Source organism: Acanthaster planci, linkage group LG02, assembly GCF_054643075.1.
Source record: "Acanthaster planci isolate LZ-2023a linkage group LG02, COTS_SCS, whole genome shotgun sequence".
NCBI classification, from domain to species: domain Eukaryota; kingdom Metazoa; phylum Echinodermata; class Asteroidea; order Valvatida; family Acanthasteridae; genus Acanthaster; species Acanthaster planci.
The window spans coordinates 25,801,821-25,828,340 of record NC_141778.1 but is presented as its reverse complement, the minus strand read 5'-3'; the positions used below and the strand labels follow the sequence as shown (position 1 = coordinate 25,828,340).

At 42.6% G+C, this 26,520-nt stretch overlaps 1 protein-coding gene across 1 annotated transcript; it reads right to left on the bottom strand.

Annotated features, from left to right (window-relative positions):
* Positions 1–751: 751 nt before the first annotated feature.
* LOC110975910 (uncharacterized) lies at positions 752–26,520 on the bottom strand. Its single transcript, XM_022228783.2, has 17 exons — positions 26,404–26,520; positions 24,560–24,587; positions 23,356–23,492; positions 22,251–22,545; positions 21,385–21,554; positions 19,376–19,570; positions 18,724–18,841; positions 16,714–16,848; positions 15,826–15,917; positions 14,985–15,222; positions 14,415–14,494; positions 13,332–13,578; positions 11,729–11,808; positions 9,762–9,996; positions 9,104–9,193; positions 5,503–8,768; positions 752–4,906 (listed from the first exon to the last, which is right to left on the bottom strand). The coding sequence occupies exons 1-17, from the start codon at positions 26,404–26,406 to the stop codon at positions 4,772–4,774; spliced, it is 5,544 nt and encodes a 1,847-aa protein (XP_022084475.2). The 5' UTR covers positions 26,407–26,520; the 3' UTR covers positions 752–4,771.

The window sequence follows — 26,520 nt, the reverse complement described above, 5'->3', positions numbered from 1 at the left end:
TATAGATGCAAGCTTTTGATCTATCGAATTCTGCTTTGCTTAACTGAAAATGAATAATGTCAAAAAATTAACATAGTTTACAAACGGACGAATCGAGTAAAGGGCACAGACGTATAAAATCTGGACCCGCATTTCTCCTGATTGGGAAGCCACCAGAGGTTGTGTGGCGGCCATTTTTCCGCGCCAAAAAGTTTCTAAACTGATCAACATTAACCTGTGGAAGACTGCCGCGATTTTTGGTACTTTTGTCGAAAATATTCAATAACTTCAGTGCACTACATGCAATTGTTGCTGGAGGGTTATGGTAGTGATTAGTAGGAACAAACTCTTGCAAGGAGAGCGTGAATTTAAGCGCGAAAGATCAGTGAAAGCGAGTACACTGCACATTGATTTTGTCACTTTATGCGCTTATTCTCAAAAAAGGTTTCCCTCAAACAATATTGCTTCCAGAATCAAATTCAACAGATTTGTTTCGGATTTTATTTTTAATTAAAAGAAATTTATTACATACGTCCAAAGGGGTGGATCCGGTTTCGCTCCTACGAAATGAGGGCGCTGTAGCTGTCAGCCGGTCTTATGACATACTCAGTAGGCAAACTAACATTTTCCCTTTTTTGTGGTTTGTAGCTCTGACCCACCCCGATAAAACACCTGCCTCTCAAGTTGAAAGGTCAACCACATGATATACTCCAGAGTTTTGTGTACACACGTCACTGTGCCTAAATGACAAGATTCCACAGCAATATGAACATAGGTTTCTGAGTCACCCTCTTTTCTTTAATTTCAATATTTGCTTTCAATATAAACTCAATATAATTGTATGACATACCCGATGTTAATATTTACATGAAAGTTTTATACACAGTACATCTAAAAGAAAAACTTACTACAAATACCAGTTTAGTCCCAATTCATAATGAATACTTAGTTAATACATATATGTACAGAAATGAGACTTCTCTTAAGTGGCTTCAGTGACTTCTAGTCAAGCTGTCAGTGTTTTGTCCCCAAACTGACTGAAACTTTGAACTGTACAAGATTTTCAAGTTCATTTCAATGAACACATAGCCTATTAATGGTTTCTACTTTTTTGTTGGAATAAGTTGGTGAAATGCTGTCAATATCTGATTCTCCATGTGGTACACAGCACCAAAACAGTTTATGTAGATCACACTTGCAGAAAAAGCTATTACAGTATACTTAAAAACAATATGTACAGCAATTACTGGCCTCGAGACACGTCCAATTCATTTAATTCCATTTTCAATTCAAACCAGAGTTTAAAAAAAGGAAGTAAGGCCATGGATTTTATCCATTTGCTGTAGTTGGAAATAACATGGGCACCAATGACAGCCACTGGCTAGTAGCTACCATCACTTCCCATAGAAGACTGTGTTACTTCTTGGTGAGCCACTTGATTTGGACACCAACTTTGGCTGTTTGTGCTAGCAATGGTACTGTTAGCAGTGTCTGAATCAATCTGCTATAGTCGACAGTACATTGTAACACACACATCAGTGAGAAGTGGCTGAAGATGCTAAAGCCAGTGGCCTCTACAGTCAAGGGTGTTACTGCGAGCCACAGTCGTAATATTCCCAAGTTGATTGAGTGTGCGAACACTTTCACTAGGTACACATGAACATTAACTACATCCCGTAGTTTCACGTTTATGTCATAACCCATTTTGAAGACAAATGTGTTCATTTTTTTATCTCACAATTTCCCAACTCTGATCTTCCATTTCTACAACGGACGTAAAGGTCAGGCAACTTTGCCCCAACAATAACTTTGCCCCAGCTGTATGTATAATTATGTGAGGTATAACTGAAAGAAGGTGATCATCCTTCCAATCAAAATAGCTTGTAATTGATACCTGATGACATCAACGTGACGTCATACCTGTATGCACATCTTGGGATCAGGGTTGATGTTCAGCCAAAGTTTGAAGTTGATGTTATACAGTCTGGCACAAAAGCTGTGAAGAATTATTGTCAAGGGAAAAAAAGAACACTGGAATTGAAAGCAACAAACACCTTGTAAAGAACCGACAGGTGATTGGGTTAAGCTCAGTCACCTTACGAAATATGAAGATCCTCTCTAGAGGTTCATGAGTCCACATGAATCTTTCACCTCATGAAGTGTCGACAGCTTAACTGAACTTCTCAGTTTTTTACTTCACCGGAATGCAAAATGGCAGTTTGCATATATGGCACTCCATGTGTCCGTCCATATTCGAGAATGTTCAGTTCAATTTACAGAGATTTTATTTTTACAAAGGATGAATGGACATTTCGCAGTGATCTGAAGAGCCATCTCTATCCAACTCCAGGATATGAGTTGTCTCAAACGCTACACAGACAGTTGTTGTTAGCTGCAAAAATAGATTGAAAGAACCTGTTCCACAGATTTACTGTGACTCACCAGCCTCACAAAACCTTACTGCACATTCACAGTTCCTGATTACTATGCTATTTTAAACACTGCATGATACAGTTTCCCTGTAATATCAGATCTCAAAATTAAATTCATTCTTCCCACTCATCACAATCTGTAAAATAACGTAATGTCACTTGATAAAATAACAAGTTCTGTAAATTTCTTTTGTTTACAAAAATATCCTTACATATGAACTTCATTAAATTTTTCTCTGACTAGAAAAAAGTATTTACATGAATTGTACAACACCTAGTTTTGTACTTCATACATACATGAATGTTCTTAAAAAAAAAAACAGCTTTGCAAAGATTCCAGCATGAATTTTTAACACTTGTCCTTCGGAATCAAAGTTTGGCAAAGTTGGGCAGCTTTGGGTTGTGAATGAACAAAGCAGGGGGAAAAAAGCAAAATCGTAGAACTTGGAATGAGCTGCCACCAAGAAGACTTCACTTATTTCTGAGCACTCCACTGTGCAGGAAACCTTGTGCAATTATTTACACATCCATCACATCCCATGCAGCCAGTGGTTGTTAGGTTGTATTATTCCTCAATCTAGCAAAATAAACATCACCATGCATTTGGAAAGATTGGGATTAATGTACACTATAGAGTGCTTAAGTGAATATGTCAGGTGCACAATCATGTATAAGTCATTAGCGCCAGAACTAGTGTATTCCAATAATTTGCACTTCACTTCCTGGTTCAAAGAGACATCACACATCGGCACTCACGTACATACGTTCTTGTTCAGAAAGACTGGCATTGCTTTTGTGTGCCTTGGTGTGCCAAAATCATGCTCATTTGTAGAAGTCAATGTGGGTTAATGAAAGTCATTTGAACCCTTACTATTTCCAACCCTGCCCTGTTTCTGAATTACCCAAATACGCAGATTATTTTGTGTGATTTTTCAAAGTGAAATATTTAAATTTTGGTTTTTTTTCATGTGTCAAAATGAGAAGGCCTTTCAAGTTTAAATTAAGGGAAAAATTGTCAGTCATTTCAGTCTGAAACTTTTCATAATCATTATCATAATCATTAGTAACATCAAATACCTTAACCGTGTGTTCCAAAAATAATTTACAAGGAAAATATCAACCTGTGTCATTTTTCAGCGGTTTATCAATTCAAAGCTGTCCAATTTCAGCTGGTTTTGATGGACCTTGTCACATTTTCAATCCAATACTACTCTCACTGTAAAGGCATTTTCAAAAGCTCTCATCAATAAACTTTTTTGGCGGAAGGGTGTCATACGAGTCAATGCTTTTTCAATACAAAAGTTGATAACAAGGAAAAATTACATTGTTAAATCTCAAACCTAAATTCATTTCACTTTGTGAAGCAATTAGAACCTGATGTTTGAGCTGTACATTAATGCCGTACTTCACTGTATAAATGAATACACGATGCAAACATCATATATAATCAAATAAATTCCTTGTCTATTAACATTTGAGTTTACACACCAATTACGACGTATTTCAGGCAGCATGTTTCTTCATTTACATATCTTTACCCCAGAAAGTCCTCAGTCCTTCGCCTGTTGGAGGACTGAGGACTCTTAGGGTTAATTTTTTTCCTTTTCCCCGTAAAGAACTAAATCAAGTCTGGACTCTGTCCAAAATACATAAGAACTACAATGCAGCAATGTGTCCAGGTTTAGGACAACACACACACGCTAACGGGGAAGGGAAAAAACGCTTGTGTATATTGTGTGTACAGGATGTTCACAGTCATGCCAAATGGTTTCAATACAAGTACATATATCTTACAAAATCTACAAGTGGTATTCTATCTACCTGTACAGATATGCATGCACTCCCTAAGCCTCTAGAGTCATTCTCAGCCTCTCGCTTAGCACTAGATTGCTAGAACAGAAATTTTAACGGCGAAAAAAAGGGGAAACTGGAGCAATTCCACAGCATCACACGAAAGGGTTGGAATCTGCATGGCAACCTACATTCCTTTCTGCATGAGGGCTTAGCAGCATTGGAGTATAATTTAGGTAGGACGTTTCTTTACGGCTTCCAACTGTTGATGTGGGACTGCCAGTGAACGATGAGAAATGATGTTGAATGTTTTCCAAGGTGACAGCTGGGAAGGTGGAAAGTGGCATTTGTGAGAAAATGCTGCACTGAGAGTTCGATCCGAACTCACTAGAATGTTTTTTCTTTCTGTTTCCGGACCTTTTGCCAACAGCTGCTGTCCAAAGTCTCATATTCCACTGTCAATGACAGAAGTTTCGCTTCTTATTGAGTGCATCTCTACCCACCACCCTGAAAACAAAATTCTGAAATCAATACGATCAGCCACGCTGAATGTATTCAACCTTTGACAGTCAGTCTGGGGTTGGGAAGAGGCTCCGCAGCCTGACAATCTGCTGGTAGATCTTGAGCGAGGGCGCTACCTTCATCCCAGTCAGCTTGGCGATCTGGTCCTTGGTCAGCGACATGAACTTCCTGCCGTCAATGTTCTGAGAGTGAAACAGACCTTGACCCGTCAGTCCCAGTGCTGCCCAAAATTTGCCCTGAAGCACCTACCACCAAACCCAAACCACTCCCCACTCCGTGCTTCATTAGGCTTTTTTGTATTTTGACTGAATTGACTCGACCATTACACGCACCTTGAGCTGAGCTGGCCGCGCAATCAAATTTTACCCAAGCAAACCTTCTGGAGAAGTTTACACTAAACTATTTATTTTTATTTCAGTGACAGTTCTGTATCATCTGCATTTAAACCAAATTTTAGGTTCAAACTGGCTGACCTGTGAATTTTTTTCTTAAACTGATTTTTCACCCTTCATTGATGTACATGTACATTTGGAAAACTCAGTGCAATCAGTGTTGTCCAAGGACTTGTGATAGGGAAAGATTCACTCCTTTCTCTGATGCCTTGTGTTCAGAAAGTCACAAGCTTCAGTACTTTGGTTTGAACCTATAACTTCCTGCTTACTCACACAAATATCTTACCACTCGACCACTGAGCTTGCAGGGTCAGCCAGTCTGTTTGAGTCATATGTATCACAGGTACTGCAAGCAAACATTTCTACAAGGTGTTGAGTTGTCTTACCTGTTTGCTGAAGGTCTCCACACACCCTCTCTCTCCGGCATCAATCAGGAACTGAATGACTTCACGGATGCCCCACATCCAAGGGTTCATGATTCCAATCTCAGGCCGCACCATCCTCTGAAAGGTAAACTCCTCCACAATGCAGCCCGGTCCAGATTCTGTAGGGGTGCTGGGCGTGGTTGCTTTACTCCGTGGGGTGGGAGGGTTACTCTTCGATCCACCCAAGGTGCTCCTGGGTGAGGAAGGGCTCGAAGGGACTGAGGTCCCTCCTGGTTTGGTACTAGGTGAGGAAGAACTTCCTGGGGTTGCTTGGAAGCTGGAGAGCTTGAAGTTTGCAGTGCAGGATGCTTGGGAATTGGAGGGCGAGGGAGGGAAACTGGGAGCTGCTTGTTTATGGAGGGCAGAGTACGTGGAAGCAGACCTGGTTAACGCGGGAAAGTTTGAAACTGAGGAAGATTGGGTCTTTGTCTTTGGTGACAGATTAATGGCTGGGGCAGGGGAAGGGTCTGGCAGTGACTTTGGCAATGATGTCAGGAGACTAGCTGGGGAGTAGGGAAAACTGGGGGAAGTTGGTGAAGGAAAGTTGCCAGACGGGGACTGGACAGGCATGGACACACTGGTGAATACTGAAGCGTCTGGGAAACTGTGCGGCCGAACGAGCCTTGGTCGATTTGGTCTTAAGGATGCTGGTTGTATGCCCCGAGGACTGCTCATGACAGCATCTGATCCAGGTGTGGGACTGATGGGATTGGAGGCTGAAGTGAGACTCTTCAGAATTGTTTCCAGTGGGGGGAGTCTGTGCATGATGCTGGGCGCACCAGGGGGAGCTCCTGTCAGTGAAGCTTGCTTGGGGACGGTTTGGGTTATACGGGGATCCTGCTTTGGCCGGGCATTGCCCGAAAGGACAGGCAAGGCATGGGGGTTGGCCACATGCAGCGGGTACCCTGGAGGTAGCATGCTCGGAGCTTGCTCTTGAGGACTTGGCACTGTCTGGGGTGTTCCTCTTGGAAGGAATTGTGAACTGGTCATTCTGTGCGGACTGGGTGCCAGTACTGTTTGAGGGCTGTGTATTGTCTTCGGGCTAGAGGCTGTACAGGGACTCGACACCATCTGTGGACTGGAAGCAGCATGCGGGCTTGGCATGGCACAGGGACTGACCAATGCTGGTGGGTTTATTGGGCCAATCCCCGAATCAGGTCCCTGCCTGGGTAAAACTGGCTCGACCCGGCTGGTCTTGGACTTTGTTGTTGCTGTCACTGAAGCTGTTGGACTTTGTTCTTTTAGTGATGGCAAGTTATGTCCCGAGTGTTGAGCACTGTCAATTATCTTCTTGATGGGATTCTCCTTCACGCTGCCTCTTGGCAATGCAGAGATCGCATCCTGGAAGTGAAGCCTTGAAAGTTGTTCAGCTTTTAGCTTTTTGGATAAGTGATTACCTGACAGCAGCCTGGTTGGAGGCACTGCATGCTGCAGCATTATCATATCCTCTGGGCTTTGCACTGGAGATATTCCCTGAGGGTTTATCAAATGAGGCACTGTCTGTGGGCTTCTCCTCACGTTGGGCCCTGGCACTGTTGGTACTGCAGGGTCTACACGTTGAGGATCTCTTGGGGATGTTGGCAAGCTGCTGCGGCTTGGGACGAAGGGTGCTGAGGAAGCATTCAGGTGGAGGAATCGACGATACAAGTTAGGATTCTGAAACTGGAGAGTTCTCAAGAGCTGCTGTGCATTCTGCTGGTGGACGTTGAGAGGATGCTTGCGTAGCTCCATTAACTGAGAGGCTGGCACAGGCGAAGGCTGCGCCACTGACTTCGGGATATTCGTGGGACTCGGAATTGGAGGATTCTGATGCCTTGGGAAAGCTAACATTGGGGAACCCCCTTGTAAGATTTGTGTAGGAGGGTGGCCAGGCGGCCTAACAAAGTCTTCCTGTTTGGTGGACTGAGCTAAGGCAAAATTCCTGCCGGGTGAAGCGCTGTCAATACATTCCTGAGATGAGGCATCAGCACCTGGAGTTGGCTGGTTAGTACTTGGCACTGGCACAAGGTTTGGTTTGTTGGCATAAAGTTTGTTCACTGTGGCTGCCTTCTTCACTGTTCGCTCTGTCTGGGCATTGTTCAGGCACGCTTCACCACTTTGATCTGTGGATGAAGACGCTGGTGTTGTGTTCTTTACGAGTGACAACCTCTCTTGAATCTCCTCCTCAGTTTCAAAAGCAAAAGGATCATGATCTGGCAGCTCAACCCTTTTGGGTTTGGAGGGTGTAGAGGGTGTCACATCGCTGGTTGCACTGAGAAACCCGTTGATCAGATGCTTGCTCTCAGGGAAGGAGATTTGCCCTGGAAGACTCAGGAGTTCAGCCAATTTACTAGTCTTCCCCTCGGAGGGGGACTTCTTGTCTGCAGAGTTCTTCTCTGCGGTGTGGCATTTTCTTTTCTTCTCTTTGTCCTTCTTTTTGCTTTTCTTCTCCTTCTTACTCTTCTCTTTATCACGTATCTTCTTGGACTTCTTGGCCTTCTTACTTTTATGCTTTGAGCCACTGTGCTTGGAGCTCAGAAAGGGGAATTTCTCTGACAACTTGAATGCTTCTCTTTGTGACTGACCCGAAGAGGCTGACGACAGAGTCAGGGAAACCCTTTCATTTCCGACTTTTGCATCACTTTTCGCGAGTGTTACTTCCGAGTGGCTGATTATGGGCCCAGAGCTGACTTTGGCCAGGGCAGACTGGAAGCTTGAGTCCGACGTGCTGGCTGGCGGCGACATCCCTAGTGGATCCAGAGGCAGACCGGCAATGGAGCTCAGACTTGTGGCAGGGCCTCCTCCATTGGTCAGAGAGGTGAAGGAGTCCAGGCTGGAGGAAAGAGGCGAATCGGGGAGAAGCCTCATGCCGAGAGGACTCTCCAGCAAAGAAGTTCCATCAAAGCTGCTGCTACCTGTCACTGAATCGCCTGTCTTCTTAACAGAAGAAGAGGACTTCGAGCTGCTCAGATTGGGTGCTGACTGTGAAAGCAGCATTTGCAGGTTGTTCTTGGGATCATCTTTGTGTTTTGACTTGGAGTGGCTTTTGGTTTTGGACTTCTTGTCCTTGGAGGAGGAAGCCTTTCGGTCCTTCTTAGTCTGCTTATCAGATTTGTCCTTCTTGGAAACCTTTTGCAGCTTGGATGGGACGTGATCTTCAGTATCAGAGAATGAGTAGATTGCGTCCACCATGTTTGAGATGGATTCACTTTTGTCAAGATAGCCTGCCGAGCCACTCAATGACCGTTCTGGGTAAGGGAAAAATTCATAGATGCAGTTTATTAGTGAAAACACGCTCAAAAAAATTAAAACCATTTTGTGAGCACTTACCATTTATATAACTCCAAAATTTTCAAGTTTAGAATAATGAATAGCATCTAAAACAGGGAAAGTCTTGTTGTACAAGAAAAGTGATTTTGTTCATTCTATACAAAGCTTTCCAAAGGATATGTCGCTCTGAGAAGTATACAATAGTGAAATTATTAAAAATTGATGAAGGGATTTTACAATGCATGCATATGACCACAAGACAAAGAGCAAACTTCCTGAAATTTCACAAAAACAAAGACTGACGTCTACTCACTTCGCTTTTCATGAGAATGCAGTGATGAGGTAGATTTGTGTTTCTTGCCGTTCTTCAAAACTGGCGTTGGAAGAATGTGATTTGCGGGGTCTAAAAATGGAACATGGGATAAAGAAATGCGTGAACGAATGAGTAAAGGATGCTGGATACCCCTCCCTCCGTCTCCGTCAAAGTCCACAGCTTTGCTATGGCTTTGTCCAGCATAAACAGAGAACTAAGATAGGAAAGGTTCACAGTACACACTCTGCACCATGTATATTTCGCTTCAACTGCACAGTCAACATCTAGCCAGAACATTAACCTGCCGTTTTAGGCTGTTCATTTGTTTTACATACATTCTTTACCAGCACAAATCACATCTGTTTACGAGTGCAAATCACAAATGCATTACTCTCTCAACAACTGCCGAGACCCTTTGCTAAAGAACTGCTGTTGGTCAGTCGTGTAGATTTGGAAAAAAGTGTAGAGACTTTCATTTTTACCAGTCATCAAGGTCAAATGAGCTTTTGTGTATACAGAGCAGTGTCAGAGCTTCATCCACTTTGTCTGGACAAATGGGATACATGGTTTGAAACTGAAAGACGTCAGATCGCAATGCCACCCTTTTGCACACAAATGCTCCTCCTCACACAGGCAGACAGGCCCTTTCTTCACTTACCATGGACCCTGGGAGGCTGCAGCGGGTAGCCCACCATCTCGCACCAGCCCACTGGGTAGATGTCGGGCGACTCGCAGTTCAGCCACTGGTCGTAGCTGTGGTCCCAGCCGTCGAAGCGCACCCGGAGCAGTGGGCCTGCGATCTTCAGGATGGAGGCGGCGCAGATGAAGCCGGACTCAATCAGGTCCACCGCCTCCACCTTCTGACCCACGCGGAATGGCGGATCAATCTTCTTCTGGAAAGGTGAGGAGGACAAAGGTGAGGAGGTTACGATTTAACGGGAACAAAAAGTTAGCGGCAGTTATGCACGTACTTCAGTGATCGGGGTGGTACTGATTTATCATTAACAGTTTCATGGGCATGGCAGTTTATCTGGAATCTTCTGGAAAGGAGGCTAAGGCGAGGAAGTTATGATTTGACACCAACAGTCAGTGGCGGTTATGTGCGAATTTTAGTCTTTCAGTGACATAAAACAATCAGCATAATGCTAATGCATTAAAGGTTTCACGAGCATGGAATATCGACCTTCTTTGGGGGGGGGGTTAGGTAAGGAGGTTGCAATTTGGCAGGGACAAACTGCTGCGGGTGGTTATTCATGTTCCTGGGTGTTCTCACCAAGTGACAGAAACCTCAAAATCTTGCCAAACGGGCAATCCCAGATAAACACATTTGAAAGTATCAGTCTTTTCAATACACATTTTCGATCACTTTTATGATATGATTGACGAATTTTGTTTAAAAAGTTACGAAATGTAAGACTTTGAAAATGCCAATCTATGCTCAGTTGCAGATACATTGTCTTCATTAAAGAATAATTCATTAAGACAAATTAATGAAAGTTTTTTTACTTCATGAAAACAGAAAAACCCAGAGGTCTTTTTTTTCCTATTGCATCATACACACTCTGGTCACTTCGTGAAAAAATACGCATGGAAAAAATTGTTACATTTGTTTCATTTCAACAAGCGTGCAGGTGTTCATGTACAACATCGTTCGCATGCATGCGTACACACAAAGACTCGTGCGGGGATTGTGTATATTGTCTCTATTTTTGCCCTGCGAAAGATGTGACTTTTTGTCATTTTGTGAAAGCAGAGAAAGACAGAGACCAAGCTTTTTGTCACTTGTTTGTTTACAGTTACTAAGTAAACAACAGTTTGCTTCGAAACTCTGCTAATTCGTTCTTTGGATCAAAGGAAGTAAAATGATAAGAAAAACTCCAAATTGAAAATTTATTGATTTTCAGGATTTTTGTCACAACACGCTCCAGCTTTTCAGAGATATAAAAATGACCGAGGCTGTTCCTTGTCCACTATTTCACCGATACCTTCACGACAGAATGATAACTACCAATATGGTGTGCAAATACTTTAAAACTCTCTGTGGGGGGGTGCAAGGAGACATGAAGATAAGAAATTTGCTGAACCACATTACAACTTGTAGAGACAACACCAAAACGGAATACTTAACAAAATACAAAGCGAAATCTGTTTTTTTTCCTTGCTACAGAGGAAAACCTACAGATGGCTTCCGAGGAGAGTTGCAAAGTGAATTGATACTTAAAAGTCTGGTAAAATATTTACAAGAGGGATACCCCGCTCTTCTGAGCAGTGTAAGACTTGTGCAAATTAAGACTACAGGTCTTAATTCCAATTATGCATCAAAAACACCATCAGATGATGTTTGAACAGCTAGGTCCAACTTTATGGCACTGCTTAACAATTAGCAGAAAAGTAGTGGTTACAATAGTGGAGAATTTTGCTAACCGTAAACACATTTCATGGTGATGCTTGGTGAGGTTGTGCTTACGGCTGTGTGCGCACAGAGATTTCTACTTTTTTGTGACTACGTAAAACAAAGTGGTATTAACTGCTTACAGTCTTCATGAAATACACTGGCCTCTGTTAGCATAAAGTTGTGTGTTCAGCAGCGGAATGAAATTAGGCCCCGATGAAATTGGTGCTTACCTGGTGGAAGAGCTCCACCGGTGCAGCTATTGAGTTGGTTGCTTTGAGGTAGTCATCCCAGTCAAACTTGCCTTCGTACCCTGCAACAAATACCAGAACAACAATGCGACAATGACGCTGGGGAGTTACACAAAATGCAATGGCAAGAGGCCTGCACTAGTATGTATGAAGCAGATCCATTTCACTGAGTCTTACGCAAAATTGAGATGAGGAAAACAGACGTTGACCTGCTTCAGTGAAGAAAAGAGGGTAATGTCTGTGACTAGCATATTTGTTGTCAGGTAATATTGGAAGTGTATTTCTGGCAGGTTAAAATGACACTTAGTGGGGTGCAAAAGGGTTGACCCCTTCTCTGAATGACAGATTTCTGGTTTTACAACAGGCTGTGCCATGCCGCACCGAGTCCCAAGTCACACCGTGGATGATTTGAGGAGTGGTAAGATAAAATCATGAGCAGCATGACCCCTTCCACATCCCACATATAAAACCAAAAGCTTCAACACGGACTCCTCTGTCACTTGTTGCTGCACCTGCTGTTGAATGGTGTGACTTTTGCACTGCTTTGAAACAGGAGGTTGAGACTTCTGAGTACCACTCAAGGAAGTCTGGTTTTTTCTTTTTCTCAGGCTCCCACGCAAAAAATGCACCGAACACAGGATGCTCGTGGTATAAATACAAAGGGTGAGAATTTACATTTAATTTGAAAATAATGGAAAACTTTCCCACACCGTTTAAATGTATCAAACACGTAAACATTCCACCCTTACCACAGTGTCATTGAAAACTTTAAACACAACAAATTGTATACAATGTAAATAGCTGGCACAAAGTTCAGGTGATGAATTCATGGTATTCCTTTGACGTGACCAAGCACTAAAGTGTTCCGAAAATCCGATTACATTTTACAGACATCCTTTACAATAAAAAAGAATGCCAGCTTGCGTCAATCAAAAGTCAAACCTCTGAACGTTTGAGAAAATCTGTAAACAGATTTTGGAACTTTTTTTGTTTAAACATTTAAACGTGTAAACGTCCCACCCTCATAAAATACTCCAGTAAAGGGCAAATCTCGGTATCAAGTTGGACTTCTACAAAAGGCCCTCCACATGGGGAGGCCTGGCCCTGTGTGACTTACACACAAGTGCTTGAGTGAAGTTTACACTGCATATGCAGAAGTGGACAGCTTTGAGTATGAATCACCCATATTCATCTCAAAGCAACTTCATACAGTAGTGATCACACACCCAGGTCTGGACATCATTGAGGCATGCCATCACTGGGGTCAATAGACGACATTCCTAAAATCATCACAGCTCCCCGGGAGTGTAAAGGTTAGTGCTGCTGTTTTAGACACCAAAGGCTAATTAGACAAAACAACCTTTGCCCTCACAGTTGCCCATTTACACTCCTGGGCTGAGTGAGGCTAGTAGGGTAAGGTGACTTGCCCACGGTCATACCATACAGCAAGCTACTTGATGAGAACCCCCACTGATTCCATCAGGGGTTACAAACGTTAATCATTAGGTTACACGTCCTTCAAGAAACGTCCTTGTACCAGTGCAGATTTCATGGTTGTCAATTCGGTTTGATAGAGGTGGCTTACCTCTGGGAGGGACCAGTTCGATCTGGTGGTACTCGCAGAACCCGATGGGCAGGAGGGAGGAGGAGGTGGCGTGGTAGCAGAACCAGCTGGCCACGTCGTGCAGGCAGCCGTCGATGGCGATCATTAGGTAGCCGTCGCCCAGCGTCTGCACCACCGTGGCCACACAGATGCTGCCCAGCTTGAGCGGGTCGATGGCCTCCAGCTTCATGCCCACGCAGAAGTTCTGCTCCTCGGGAATGGGCTTAGGCTGTGGAAAGAGCGAGGCTTGACAGATCAGCTGAGGACCATGTTGGCTTTGCTAAAAACTGGTTACCGGCCAGAGTATTTGGTTGGTATTTCCTTAGGACGTGACAGTGTCGTAACCCAGTCTTTGAAAGTCCTTCCAAGTCCATCCTTACTCCATCACAAGTCATCCAGTTTTAAGGCTGACTCAAATTTGGGTAAATGCCAAAACGAAGCCAATATGACATCACAAAACATTTGCAGAATTGAGGTAACTTAGTTGAAATGGGTTCAACTTTTCAGCGAATATGTATTGGAAGTCACAAAACTGCATTCATATTTGCTATCAAGCCAAGTATGAACCAGCCTATAAGATGAGTCAAACCCTTTTCAAATGAACTTTGTCACTGTTTGCCAGTTTATTTATGACCGGTCCTGAAAGGACTTGTGACTGAAAGGAGACGACTTGTGATGGACTCGACTTTAACACCAGTACACGAATACTCATTCCAAAGAGTCAAGCAGCAATTCCATCTGGCAAATTTCATGAAGGTGCTATGCGGACACACCTGGGGAAAAAATGGGTAATACAGCTTGCGTAACCAGCACCAAAACTGACAGTCACGGGCATCGTGAGGGGAGAGGGCAAGAGGCACACTGGCTCCCCCCCCCGGGAAAACAAAGTTGAACAATAAAAAAGGAGAAATGAAAAACAAAAAAATGTGAAAGAAATGATGCGCGCTTTGTCTCCTCCGCCCTGGATGTTTGCTCCCCTTGCAAAACGGTGCCTTGAGTTCCCCAGAAATATCTTGGTGACGCCCGTGCAGACAGTCTGCCTGATGACTTAAGCTACAAACTCACCAAATGGAAGATTTCCCAGGGTGCATCACGGGGACCACTTTTCCTTTTCCGTCCCTTGTCCAGCGCTTCAGCCTTGTATGCTAATAAGAAATTAAATGAAACTGCACAATACTGAGATTCATCAAGATGGACAATGTTTTCGTTGATTGGCTTAACAAAAACACAGTTTGAAAGAAAATGGCTCCCTCGAAGTAATGATACAAAAAATCAGAAGTCAGAAAGTCACGACGTGAACATTGCTCAGGGACACCTGCTCAATATAATCTAAGGCCACTCATTGTTAAATCTCTCTGTAAACTCATCATGATACAAACTTAAAACTGTAAAAGCCATTCACGACATCAACTTCTGATCATTAAAAATTCAATTCATTTTGTGTTCACCAAATAAAGGTGATAATTTTCAATGTACAGTTATGTATATCATTGCACAATGCCTAGGAAAGTACCAAACTATAATTCTTGTTAACTACGCTATTAAAGGGGATGAAAAACATTAAAACTTGTCATCTCCTGGACACAAAAATCACAGCTCAAGTAACTTTATGTTGTGCAAGGCAAACTGAATTACCTGCAGTGGCAACCAGAGGGTGGTGGACCCGCTGGGACCAGCCCACTGGGTGGATGAGAGGGGAGGTCTGGTGGAACCAGAAGTCTTTGCTAGTGTCCTTGCAGTTCTCGTATTGCACGTAGATGCGGTCCGCCACCACCTTCTTGATGGTGGCCACGCAGGTGCTGGACACCTGCCGCTTGTAGACCACCTCCAGTTGGGTGTCCTTCTTGAATGGGGAGGTCAGGCTCTCCTCCAGCTGCAGGGCGGAGAGATCAGAGGGCAGCCATTGATAAAAATTTTAACACTCAAGTGGTCTTCATTTTTTTAAAATCTCTCTTGTATGTGTGGTTCTGAAAAGAACCAGAGGGCACTCGTCGTTTCGGCCAGTATGCTCTGCCCGATGTCAGGACACTGCTCTCCTTCATTCTGCATTTTTTGACAGTCTCGTTTCGTCATGTCAACCTGCTTACTTTTCTGAGTGTGATTCAAAGCAATTATTCTAAACCACAAAAGCTGAGTTCTTATAAGTTCTTTAAATGCTGTCCATACTTATGAGAAATATTTTGGTCAGTCTTTTTACCTATTTTATTGCACTCTCAAAAAGTATAAATGTATTTGAAAATGTGTACACAGTAGTTCAGGACACATTTTTGGAATTTTTTCCCCTTTTTTGCTCAATACAGTTTAGAACATGTTAACCTTAAATACATCCATAAATAATCGTTTTAAAAGGATTTCTGTCATATTAATATCAAATTGTAAACAACTGTGCTTCAGTGACCTGGACTGTGGGATTGGTACAAACAATGAAACCTTCTTTTCGATGCAACTAAACAATCTGCTATCAACATGAGCCCACCTTGTGCTTGTCAATGCTGAATGTTGGACTCCCAGAGTGAGCCACTCTGGTGGTATGCTCTCGCCAGTTACTGCCCAGCTTATCCGAGACTTCTGCAGTCAAAAAAAGAAAAGTGATGGGATGCATCAGTGAAACTCTTCTCAGCAAAATGGTACTTCTCAGACCAAGAAGTGTGAGGGTCTTACAAAATGTATTCAGGCAGTGGGCATGGTTTCATGAGCACCGCTTTACATTTTACTGCATATGTTTTTTTTTGGGGGGGGGGGTTTGGTCCAGAACAACAGCTAATCTCCCACAAGGAAAATTTCCCTGTCTTTTTTTTAAAAAGTGTGACTGATTGAAGACCCAACATTGGAGGCTGTTTGCTGGTTTCACAGAGAAAACTGACCGGAGGATGCTTTGAACCGGCAACCTTACAATCAAAGACCACTCCTACACAACCAACTGTCCGAGTCTGACATGCACACCCTTACAATGAGTGACTTGCACATCTTGTGCAAACAGTATTGGAAGGTACCCCACAAGGCCAGTTTTAATCCTTGTGGGGTACTAAAGTGGTACCCAAGAAGAATTTCACGAAATAGACATTTCAAATTTACTCAAAAAGGAGGAATTTTCAAGTGCCATTCATCTGTCGCAAATTGAAGTGTTTTAAGGGACATACGATTGAAATTTCAACCCCGGAAACTGAATTTGGTTGAAATGGCAGTGATTTGAAATTTTTTCCATGTTGTGTGGGAGTTTTTGTACACGAGGACAAGGGAAATACCCCACAAGTATACACATGTAAAGGTGTGTGTGCTGACGGTGGGCATGCTGTGGGCATGTTATTTCCTTTAAGGTTCCACCGTTTACAGACACTAAAACCTGATGACGACACCCACGTACCTTTAGGAGGTTTCAACTGCTTGCCCACCTTCTCAGAACCGTTGACTGGATAGCACTCTGCTTTGCATAGATGAATCCAGAAATCATGGGCGCTGTCCATACCATAACCCTCAAATCTCAACTTGGCTTTATACCCTGGAGAGAAAGAAATGTACAAGTCATTCCAAATTCTTCCATACTATAAAATACTCAGAACCACACATACAAAAGAGATATCCTTGCACGGTTCCACCGCAAACCTTCACTTTGTCATCTTCACCATGCAAAGCTTCACAGATCATATAACATACTCCTCGGATCCCAACCAAAAAGTCCCCAAATCCAGTGTCATTTAATCGTCACCAGCATTACAACAGGTGGCATACAGATGTGTGGGGCTGTTCTCTTGGACATTTGAAATCTACACCGGCATTTCGGACAAACTTTACGTTTTAGCTTACTTAGCTCACTATGGCCACTAAAGGAGTGTCTCATAGTTCGGAGCGGTAGGAACGTTCCCATAGAACGCCGTGTTCTCATTCCAGAACGGTCGGCTGTTCCATTGGGAAAAGTCGCGTTCCACATGGAGCACTGTGTTCCTTTGTGAGAACAGTCCGACGGGAACATGTTCTAGTCGGAACGTTTTCATTCGGGTACCTTCATAATCACCCATGTACAAATCTCAGCCCAGTGTCAAAAAAACGGAGCCTGCTATGACAAATGAGGGTACGTCAACTACTTTGCTTTTATGATCGGCCTAATTTTGACTAAGAATTTGAAGTAAACTGAAGACGGAAATAAGATGCGGCAAAATTGGTTAAATCTGACAATGGAAATTTTATTTTGACTGAAATACAAAAGTGAAAAGCATTGCGTGCTGACGGCATGCAGAGTATAATCGATGTATCACTAGGCTATAGGCTGCAATACCAATGCTGACCTTGACTGCATTAGTCACGTCATTCAATCTCTCTAGTGATTTTACGAGACCTAACCCCACACCTGTTCAATTACAGGTTAGGTTTCCAAATTGTTTCAGATATGATGGAATACTTTCATATGAGTAGAAGCATTAGGATGATAAAGCCTTCTACCAAGCAAGCCTGCTGATGAATGAAACACTCGCGGGGACAGACATTAACACTAACAAAATAACATTACCAGGGTCCAGAAATACTCTAAATTCACTGCATCGTAACCTATATGTCATGGTGCATATGGAAAAGAAAAAAAAAAAAAAACGGGAGAAAAGTTAACCTTCACGAGGAGTAAATCTCAAAATGCTGCGCTCTAGCTGCCATGCTTCATGGGGTCTACAAAATGAATGTCAGGAATCTTTCTTCCCGATTGCGAATGTAACAGCGAGACCGTTCAACTGGGAACACGCGTTCCCAACAGAACGCCGCCTGGAACGGTCTGTGCACAAAGTGGCGCTGACCAGTGGGAACGGTCTAACGAAATAGGAACGTCCCCAATATTTGAGACGCTCCCTAAACAGAACGTCCACTTTGGACACTGCCTGACTTCAAAGATGGTGGGCCAGGGAGGTCTGGGGAATGTGAATGAATGACAGTGCAATCTCTAGCCCCAACCTTCCAAAATCTCCAGAATCCCTGCAACATGTGAGTGGAGGAGTTTCGATGGATAAAGCCTGCATAGCATAGCCAGTGACTGGTTGGAAAGATTGTACTGTGTCAAGGTCTTGGGCTGGACCTTATGTTTTTTTATGCTCAGCCTTGCATGGATATAGACCTAGATTATTCTGCAAAGTACCTGTACTACTCCAAGATATCACACACAAATTCTAACCATATTGGCATTACTTCCAGAGGATTTTGGAGGATTGAGGCAACGGTCACGCCTCCAAAGAAATGATGGATGATTTTGAATGTTTGGGGCTGCATCTAATTTCTACAGGGAGACAGTCTGAGGGTTTTTGCAGGTTTCAGGATGCATCTGAGCCACATGGTTAAGGGAGTTGAGGATGAACCATGCAAACACGAACAAGATACAAGGTGGTCTTGGACTCGCCTGCTACTTTGATGATTCTGGCAATCCAGAAGCAGTCTTTGGTGTCCTCGGGTTCCCGATTCTGCACCTCAACGAGAGCGCCAATCAGGTTGGCCTTCCACTCCTTGGCAAGGGGAGCCTGACAATTTTAAAAGGAAGAATTCTAAGCTGCTTCAAAAACTTGGAACATGGCCACACTGTACTTCTGTTCCACCGTAAACAGAAGTTCCATTCCATGGTACATGTTAATGGAAATTCCACTGAACCGTCTTGTTATTGGTGGTGCTGCCATGCAGGTCTTGACACAAATCTTTTTACGAACTTATAAGTGATACAGCAATTTATTTAGGAGGGGATTTACTTTTTTCTGATTTGGTTTTTATTATTCATTAATTCGTGTATTTTTTAGGATTTATTCAGGTGTTAAATTAAACAAATAAAGAATGCTTCAAAGTTGTTGTGCAATGGAGAGATTAATTTTATTCTGCAGCAGGTGGAGTAAAACTTTTCATCTCTTACCTCATCAATTTATTCTTACCACTGCACCCATTTAAATATTTATAACATGTACAATATAATGTGTTAAGTGATGGTGAATATTCTCATCAGCTTCAAAACAATGCAGTCTTGATTCTGGTACTCAGAAAGATTGAGAGTTTCTAAATCTACTCACATGATGGAAGCATTTCACTGGGGCAGCCTCTGCATTTAGACTCTCCAGATACGAAGGCCAGTCAAACTGCTTGATGCTCTCGGCGCCATCTACCGACCCGTTGGTGCACACATGGGATCGCTTGCTGTCACTGTCCACCATCTGGGAGGAGGGGAACAGCAGCCGCGCCTTCTGGTTCTCAAACAGCGTGGGAACCTGTTGGGGACAAAAAGGGGAGAACACTGAGGGGCTTTGTAATTACTAGGGTGGGAGGAGGGTGTTAAAAGTGGAGAGGAAGGGAACGGAAGTGTTCTCAGTGAACATTCTCAAAGGAATAGGAACAATGTAGAAGAATCATGAACACTGTGGACAGAAGAGCACTGTGGAAGGAACAGGAGTATTCTGGAAGAAGCAAGAGTGTTCTGGATTATGCAAGGAACAGGAGCATTCTGGAGGGAACAGGAATATTCTGGAAGGAACAGGAGTATTCTGGAAGGAACAGGAGCATTCTGGAAGGAACAGGAATATTCTGGAAGAAACAGGAGTATTTGGGAAGGAACAGGAGTATTTGGGAAGGAACAGGAGCATTCTGGAAGGAACAGGAGTATTCTGGAAGGAACGGGAATATTCTGGAAGGAACAGGAATATTCTGGAAGAAACAGGAGTATTTGGGAAGGAACAGGAGTATTTGGGAAGGAACAGGAGCATTCTGGAAGGAACAGGAGCATTCTGGAAGGAACGGGAATATTCTGGAAGAAACAGGAGTATTCTGGAAGGAACAGGAGTATTCTAGAAGAAAAAGGAGCATTATGGAAGGAACAGCAATATTTGGGAAGGAACAGGAGTGTTTGGGAAGGAACAGGAGCATTCTGGAAGGAACAGGAGTATTCTGGAAGGAACGGGAATATTCTGGAAGGAACAGGAGTATTTGGGAAGGAACAGGAGTATTCTAGAAGAAAAAGGAGCATTATGGAAGGAACAGCAATATTTGGGAAGGAACAGGAGTGTTTGGGAAGGAACAGGAGCATTCTGGAAGGAACAGGAGTATTCTGGAAGGAACGGGAATATTCTGGAAGGAACAGGAGTATTTGGGAAGGAACAGGAGTATTCTAGAAGAAAAAGGAGCATTATGGAAGGAACAGCAATATTTTGGAAGGAACAGGAGTGTTTGGGAAGGAACAGGAGCATTCTGGAAGGAACAGGAGCATTCTGGAAGGAACGGGAATATTCTGGAAGAAACAGGAGTATTCTGGAAGGAACAGGAGTATTCTAGAAGAAAAAGGAGCATTATGGAAGGAACAGCAATATTTGGGAAGGAACAGGAGTGTTTGGGAAGGAACAAGAGTATTCTAGAAGAAACACGTGCATTCTGGAATGAACAGGAGTATCTTAACTGAATATTCTCAACGAATAGGAGCATTCTGACATAAGCATTCTAGAAGGAATAGTATCAGTCTGAAAAGTACGGCTCTGGAAAGAACAGGAGGCAATTCTGTACATGCCCTGTAGTGATTCTATACCAGAGCTGCCAACCTCACTTGACCAAAAAGTCTATGATTTTACCTTAAAAATCCTGTTTTCCGAAAAAAAATCATATTCTTTACCGTTGCATAACTTGGAGCTTGATTTGTATGCGAACGATCAAGCAAGCACGATGCATAGTCTGGGCCCAAGATTAATTTTGCTTATACATCCGTAGTTTATGTACGGCGCACAGATGAACTGCACAAACGGAGCAGCAACGGACATTCGGACAATAGAGGACCTCGTGGATAGACAAGGGGTCATGCGTGTTGCATGCATTTGCACGGCATTTCCGACATCGCCAACGACTGATGTTGCCGCGCAAAATTAACTCGTGAAAATCGTCAATTTCCAAGCCAAACAAAAGGTACAAATCTAAAATAACTATAAAGCTTATTTTATTTTGTAAATTGTATTTTATTGAGAAAAATTGTATAGTGTTGTATTGTCACTGAAAAATCGTACGAAATACAATAAAATCGTACTGGTTGGCAGCTCTGCTATACCTTGAGTTTGTTGATGGCCTTGATGTCCTCTGGTGTCTTTTCCGAAAGCTCCCCTCTCTCTCGTTTGTAAACAGCAAATTTCTTGGTGCAGTACACACTGCAGAAGGGGAACCGGCCACAGTAGGACATGAAGCGAATGGTGCGCCACAGGTTGCAGTAGGAGCAAGGTCCTGCCACAGGTACATGACACAAGCAAAAACATACCTTGTGAAAATCTCTCGACAAACATACGTGGTTGAGTTGAGCAGACTCATTACATCTCATGAATTGGGAACTTGATGTATTTTCAGATGGTGTCAAATGCTATGACTTGACATTGTGAGAATGGACAGCTTCCCAGAGGCAGACCATTGTTAACATGGATTATCAAAATTTCACCTAGCAAATTTTAAATTGCAAAAGTTTCAGCTGAATGAATATTTTGCAGCCGCAGTGTTTTTTAAAGGTCTGATGGCACGATATGTTTTCTTGCCAACTATACAAGATTTACAGCCAAAGTTTCAATCATCGCCTGTTCGGCAACAACAGTAGCTGATAGTCAAACCCTGAATGTATACATCACAACTGAGACATTTGACCAAATACCATGTCTGGAAGACCTTCACTTCTTTTTGAACTTAAAATAAAGCATGTTATACAGTAGATGCATTGATGAAGAAGTCGCTTGTATTTCTGAAACCATCTTTAGCACGTATCAGAGTATTTAGCCACAGAGATGCAGTTTTTCTGCAGAGAACGTCAGAGACACAGGGATCAACACTTTGAAAATAGTGAAGGAAACTGATGTGGAGAGAATTTTGTGAATACTACCCTTGCCGTTTATTCTATAGAGACATCACGAAATTTGGAAATGAGCAAGAACTCACCAACTTCCTTGCCCTTCAGTTCAGTGAAAGGCATGCCCTCAAACAGTGCGTCGTAGTGACCGTTCTCTACAGCCTTCTCTGGTGTAGGGTCTTTCACCCCATCCGTCTCCACATCTATCTCCTCATCTGTGTCGCCGCTGTTGGTGTCTTTCTTGTCCTTGCTGGCCACCGAGGATGGTGTATCTGTCAGGGCCTCATTTGTCTGGAGCTGTGGACTGCCAGAGTCGGAGGTCAGCAGGTAGAGGCTGTACAGGTTGCCTGACTTCATCAGCTTGTCCTCTGAGAAGTCATGGCCCTTCACGAGAACAAGATAACTCATAAACTAGCCATCACCTTACAGCCAGACTCTTGGTTTGTTTATTCTGGGAACCCCTCTAAATCTTCTCAAATCAAGCAACGGCACTGGTAGGCTTTGCCACTTTCTCAGCACTCAACTTTCAAGGGACATCAAGCTTTGTGTAAAGTGCTATTTGCTGGAAACTGGCATCCTAAAATTATTCTAAAATCCAGAGAGTTTCCTGATGGATCTATAACGATGTAGAAGGGGAGAGTTTAACAAATATAGAATACATCTGTAATCACACAAAATAATTCTATGTGCACTATTTGTACTTTTGGTTTTGCATTGCTTGGTCATTACAAATACCTGGAAGTAGTACGCGTAATTACAAAGAACACCCTAGGAAAACATAGCAGCTTCATTTCAGAAGGAGTTCTACAGAAATACCATGCGCAGGGGCATACGGGAAACAGTACTGAACCCTCTCTCTTCCACATTTTCCAAAACCAACCAGGAAGTTTGAGGGAATTTTGAAGAATTTTTATCAGGTATGTAGCTCTGCATGGGGCTTGATGTCCCTTCAAAGCTGAAGGGCTAGGAGTATGCTATCAGGCTCCCACAGAGGGGTGGAATTGTAAAGGACTTATGGTAAAGGGCTAGAAAATATTTAGGGAATCAGTAGTTTAGGATGGTGCTCTGAGATGCGGTTTCTCTATTGAAGGAGCTACAAACTTGCATCAGTGCAACCCAATTAAAACCCCATCACAAGCCCATCTGCTGCTTCAAAAAATCTTAGGCGAATGACTTCTCGGCCTATTAACTTACCACATCCGTGTCCATGAGGCTGGCGTAGGAAGGCAGCACGCTAGCAGGCTCCTGGCTGAGCAATGGGTCAGCCCTGCCCTTCATTCCTTCATCCACTAACGAGGACTGGCGAGTTAACTGGGGCTTGTCTTCCCAGTCTGAGATGTGATCACAAAAAGAAGCAACCAAGTTTGGATTATGCTTATTTCTTCAATCCATCTGTTAAAGACACAGAGGACTTTCTTGACTTCACAGATTCTGTTTCTCAACACACCGCTGTTACCTTCCTATTAGGTTTATGTGACTAGAATCTAATGTAGGTTCCAACACCACACTGAAGACACAGTGTGAATCTATTCTTTTGTACAAGGTGTAACACCTTGTACAAAATAAATAGTCTCGTTGCAAAGCCACATTAATACTACCACCTAGAATCAAACAATCAATTTCAGTCTTGAAATGTGATGTAAGGGCGAGTTTTCCAAATCTCAGCTGTTTCCATCTTTGGATTTGGGTTCCAGGTTTACAAAGGTAATCCCCTGAGTTTGAGGTCCTAAATCTCAATTCTACTCCACCGTTTCCATGAGGAAAAATGCCACTCCACGGCCAACCAGAAAAGCATCCAGTATTAAGTCGTTCACTTCAAGGCAAACATATGGAATATTTTCCAAGGCAAATATCTGACCTATTTTCCGGCAGTTATGTCGTTCCGGCACTACATAACTGGTTGCAGAGCTTGCAATGGAGTCAAAGGTGGAGCCAGGATTTGGAGAGAAAGGTCCTGACTGTACCCTTTCAGGTGTAACTAATTCAACTCCAGTTACAAGGATTCAACTCCAGACTCCTCAAAGACAATTTTGCCAACAGAAATGACTGCAACTAGAGAGAGTGGTTACGCCTCTTTATTAAGTTAATGCTTGCTGTTCTCTCCTGTAGATCTTTAACGATACTATGGATACTGATGCTTTTGCCGAAGAAATTTAGAACTAATTCAAAACTGGGACAGTGATTCCTGAATGGAATCAGGATTGTTCCCCAAAATACTTGACTTGATCAAGCCATACATGTAGCGTACCTAATAGTACTTACATAAGAACATCAAATCAAAGCTCTGCAAATGTTCATTTGATTCAGAAAGCAAACTGATTGGACAACTAAACAATCATATGAACGGTTAGATATAACAATAACAATTTCAGACATGCTATCAAACATTATCACTTACCCTCTTCCATGGCACTGGGGGTGAGTTCCTGAAATAATTGAAAGACAAAAATCACTTAATTTCAATTCAGTTTTCTCATGCTAAACAATGAAATGTACAAATGGTGGTTTTCTCATACCAACTACACATGAATGTTGGGCTTGATTGGTCAATCTGCACGATACATTGGTCAATCAATGTGCTATCAGCCAAACTTGCTTGAAACTTTTTAACTATCGATTGTAGAAGACTGCATTGACAAGGAGAAGTAAATCCCTACATTTCATACACCATCGACCAATGGCTAGCCCAGTCAACTGATTTAACCCTAATCCCCAAGGATGTATGTAAAATCATATTGAAATTGGAGGATTTGGGACTGTTAGGGTTAATGGATTGGGTCTAACATTTATATACATGTATATGCAGGTGGTTATGATTTTTTCCTTATACTGGGGACTGCTGACTCAAATCATGGCGTAAATTCTCTGCACAAGCACACTAGCAGTATATTATCAACCATTTTTGAGAGAAACCACTGAAAATGGAGGTGGGCAAGTCTTATCTGGAGCTACGAACAGATAAAGTTATCCAACAAGTGCACAAGTGTAGCCTAATTCTGGAAAGTCTTTTGGGGGTTGTTTTAAATCTGCTTCTTTCATTATTAAAAGAAACAATCTAATTGAAAAGGTATAATTTTGAATTCTCTCAAATCACATTTTGGACATGTTCTGAAATTATTAACTTTGAAAAGAACTGCTTCCACATTTGAAAACTCTGAATATATTTCGTTTGCTCTTAACCATTGTAATTTATGAACATTGCATACTCAGAGCTTTCAAACCACTTGCGAAGAGTGACAGTTTCGCAAGCACACTCCTACCAGAACAGATTTAAAGCCTGCTACCATGTCATGTATGAATCAACCAGCTGAGCCCAATACGCATGGGGACTGAGTGGTAATTAGGAGGCCATGGTTTTAAATCCTGCCAGAACAAGTTTATACATTTTTATCTAAAGAAAGCTTATTAGGGACAGGTTTGAATAAATACCCAGTGGTTTTTGGTTACAGAAACTTTAAACAGGTTGCTGTGCACTTCTTTTTCACCATTAAAGCAATATGCGACTGCAATACTGGGAACAGGAACCACACAAGGATGACCAGCACCAGACTCAAAGCCATAAACGTGAGCATGAGAAACAACGTACGTACATTCCCTCTAGACACGGAAGCATCTTGCCCTGCTTGCTGGTCCCAACTTGCCTAAGTACGCCTAATCCAAAATACTACATGCATAATCATGACACGATGTACAATGCCTTAACCATGTTCGTGATGTTAACTATAGAATTCAGTAGGCCTAATTGCATCACTAGTACTGTTAGACTGTAACTATAAGCTCTACTGGTGACTAAGTAACAAAAACATTTGCAAAGGGTAAACCAAATACATGTATTCAGATGCGAATAGGCCTAGGCTAACTGCCTAACGTTACATTTAGGATGTACAAATTGCAGGCCGAGTGACAGCGACATGGCTGATTCATGTCGTCATGGTCATAACTTGCTACGGTTTCCTTGATACCCAGAATTTACAAATACAGTTACTTAGGAGGTTGATGTAAAAAGCTTCTTCATCATTACTGAATAGACTTATTTCTGTTCTTCCCGAGGGTGAATTTGTCAAATTTTTCGTTCATGGAAAAATCGTCGGAATAAAGTTTGACGACCCGACGACGCGTTCAATTTGCTCGCAGTTGCATCAACGATAGTGAAATTAAAGCACATTAAAAGTACGCTAACATTACAAAAGGAACTTGTTGAACAATAAACACTTCTTAATAGTACTAATATATTATTCTTACCATTTTCGTATTTTGAAGTTCACTTCACTTTTGCCTTTCACGGCGTAAAACGCCGTCAAATCACCCGCTACATCGACGAAAGTTCTCCCACATTTCGGGTTTCGAGTGAAGTGAAAA

Bases quoted from the DNA above. Each gene is read 5' to 3' on its own strand.
- LOC110975910 (XM_022228783.2), bottom strand. The intron at 21,555-22,250 runs GTGAGTTCTTGC...TACCTGTGGCAG, and splicing joins ACTGAAGGGCAAGGAAGTTG to GACCTTGCTCCTACTGCAAC. The intron at 15,223-15,825 runs GTGGGCTCATGT...TCCGCCCTGCAG, and splicing joins TCAGCATTGACAAGCACAAG to CTGGAGGAGAGCCTGACCTC.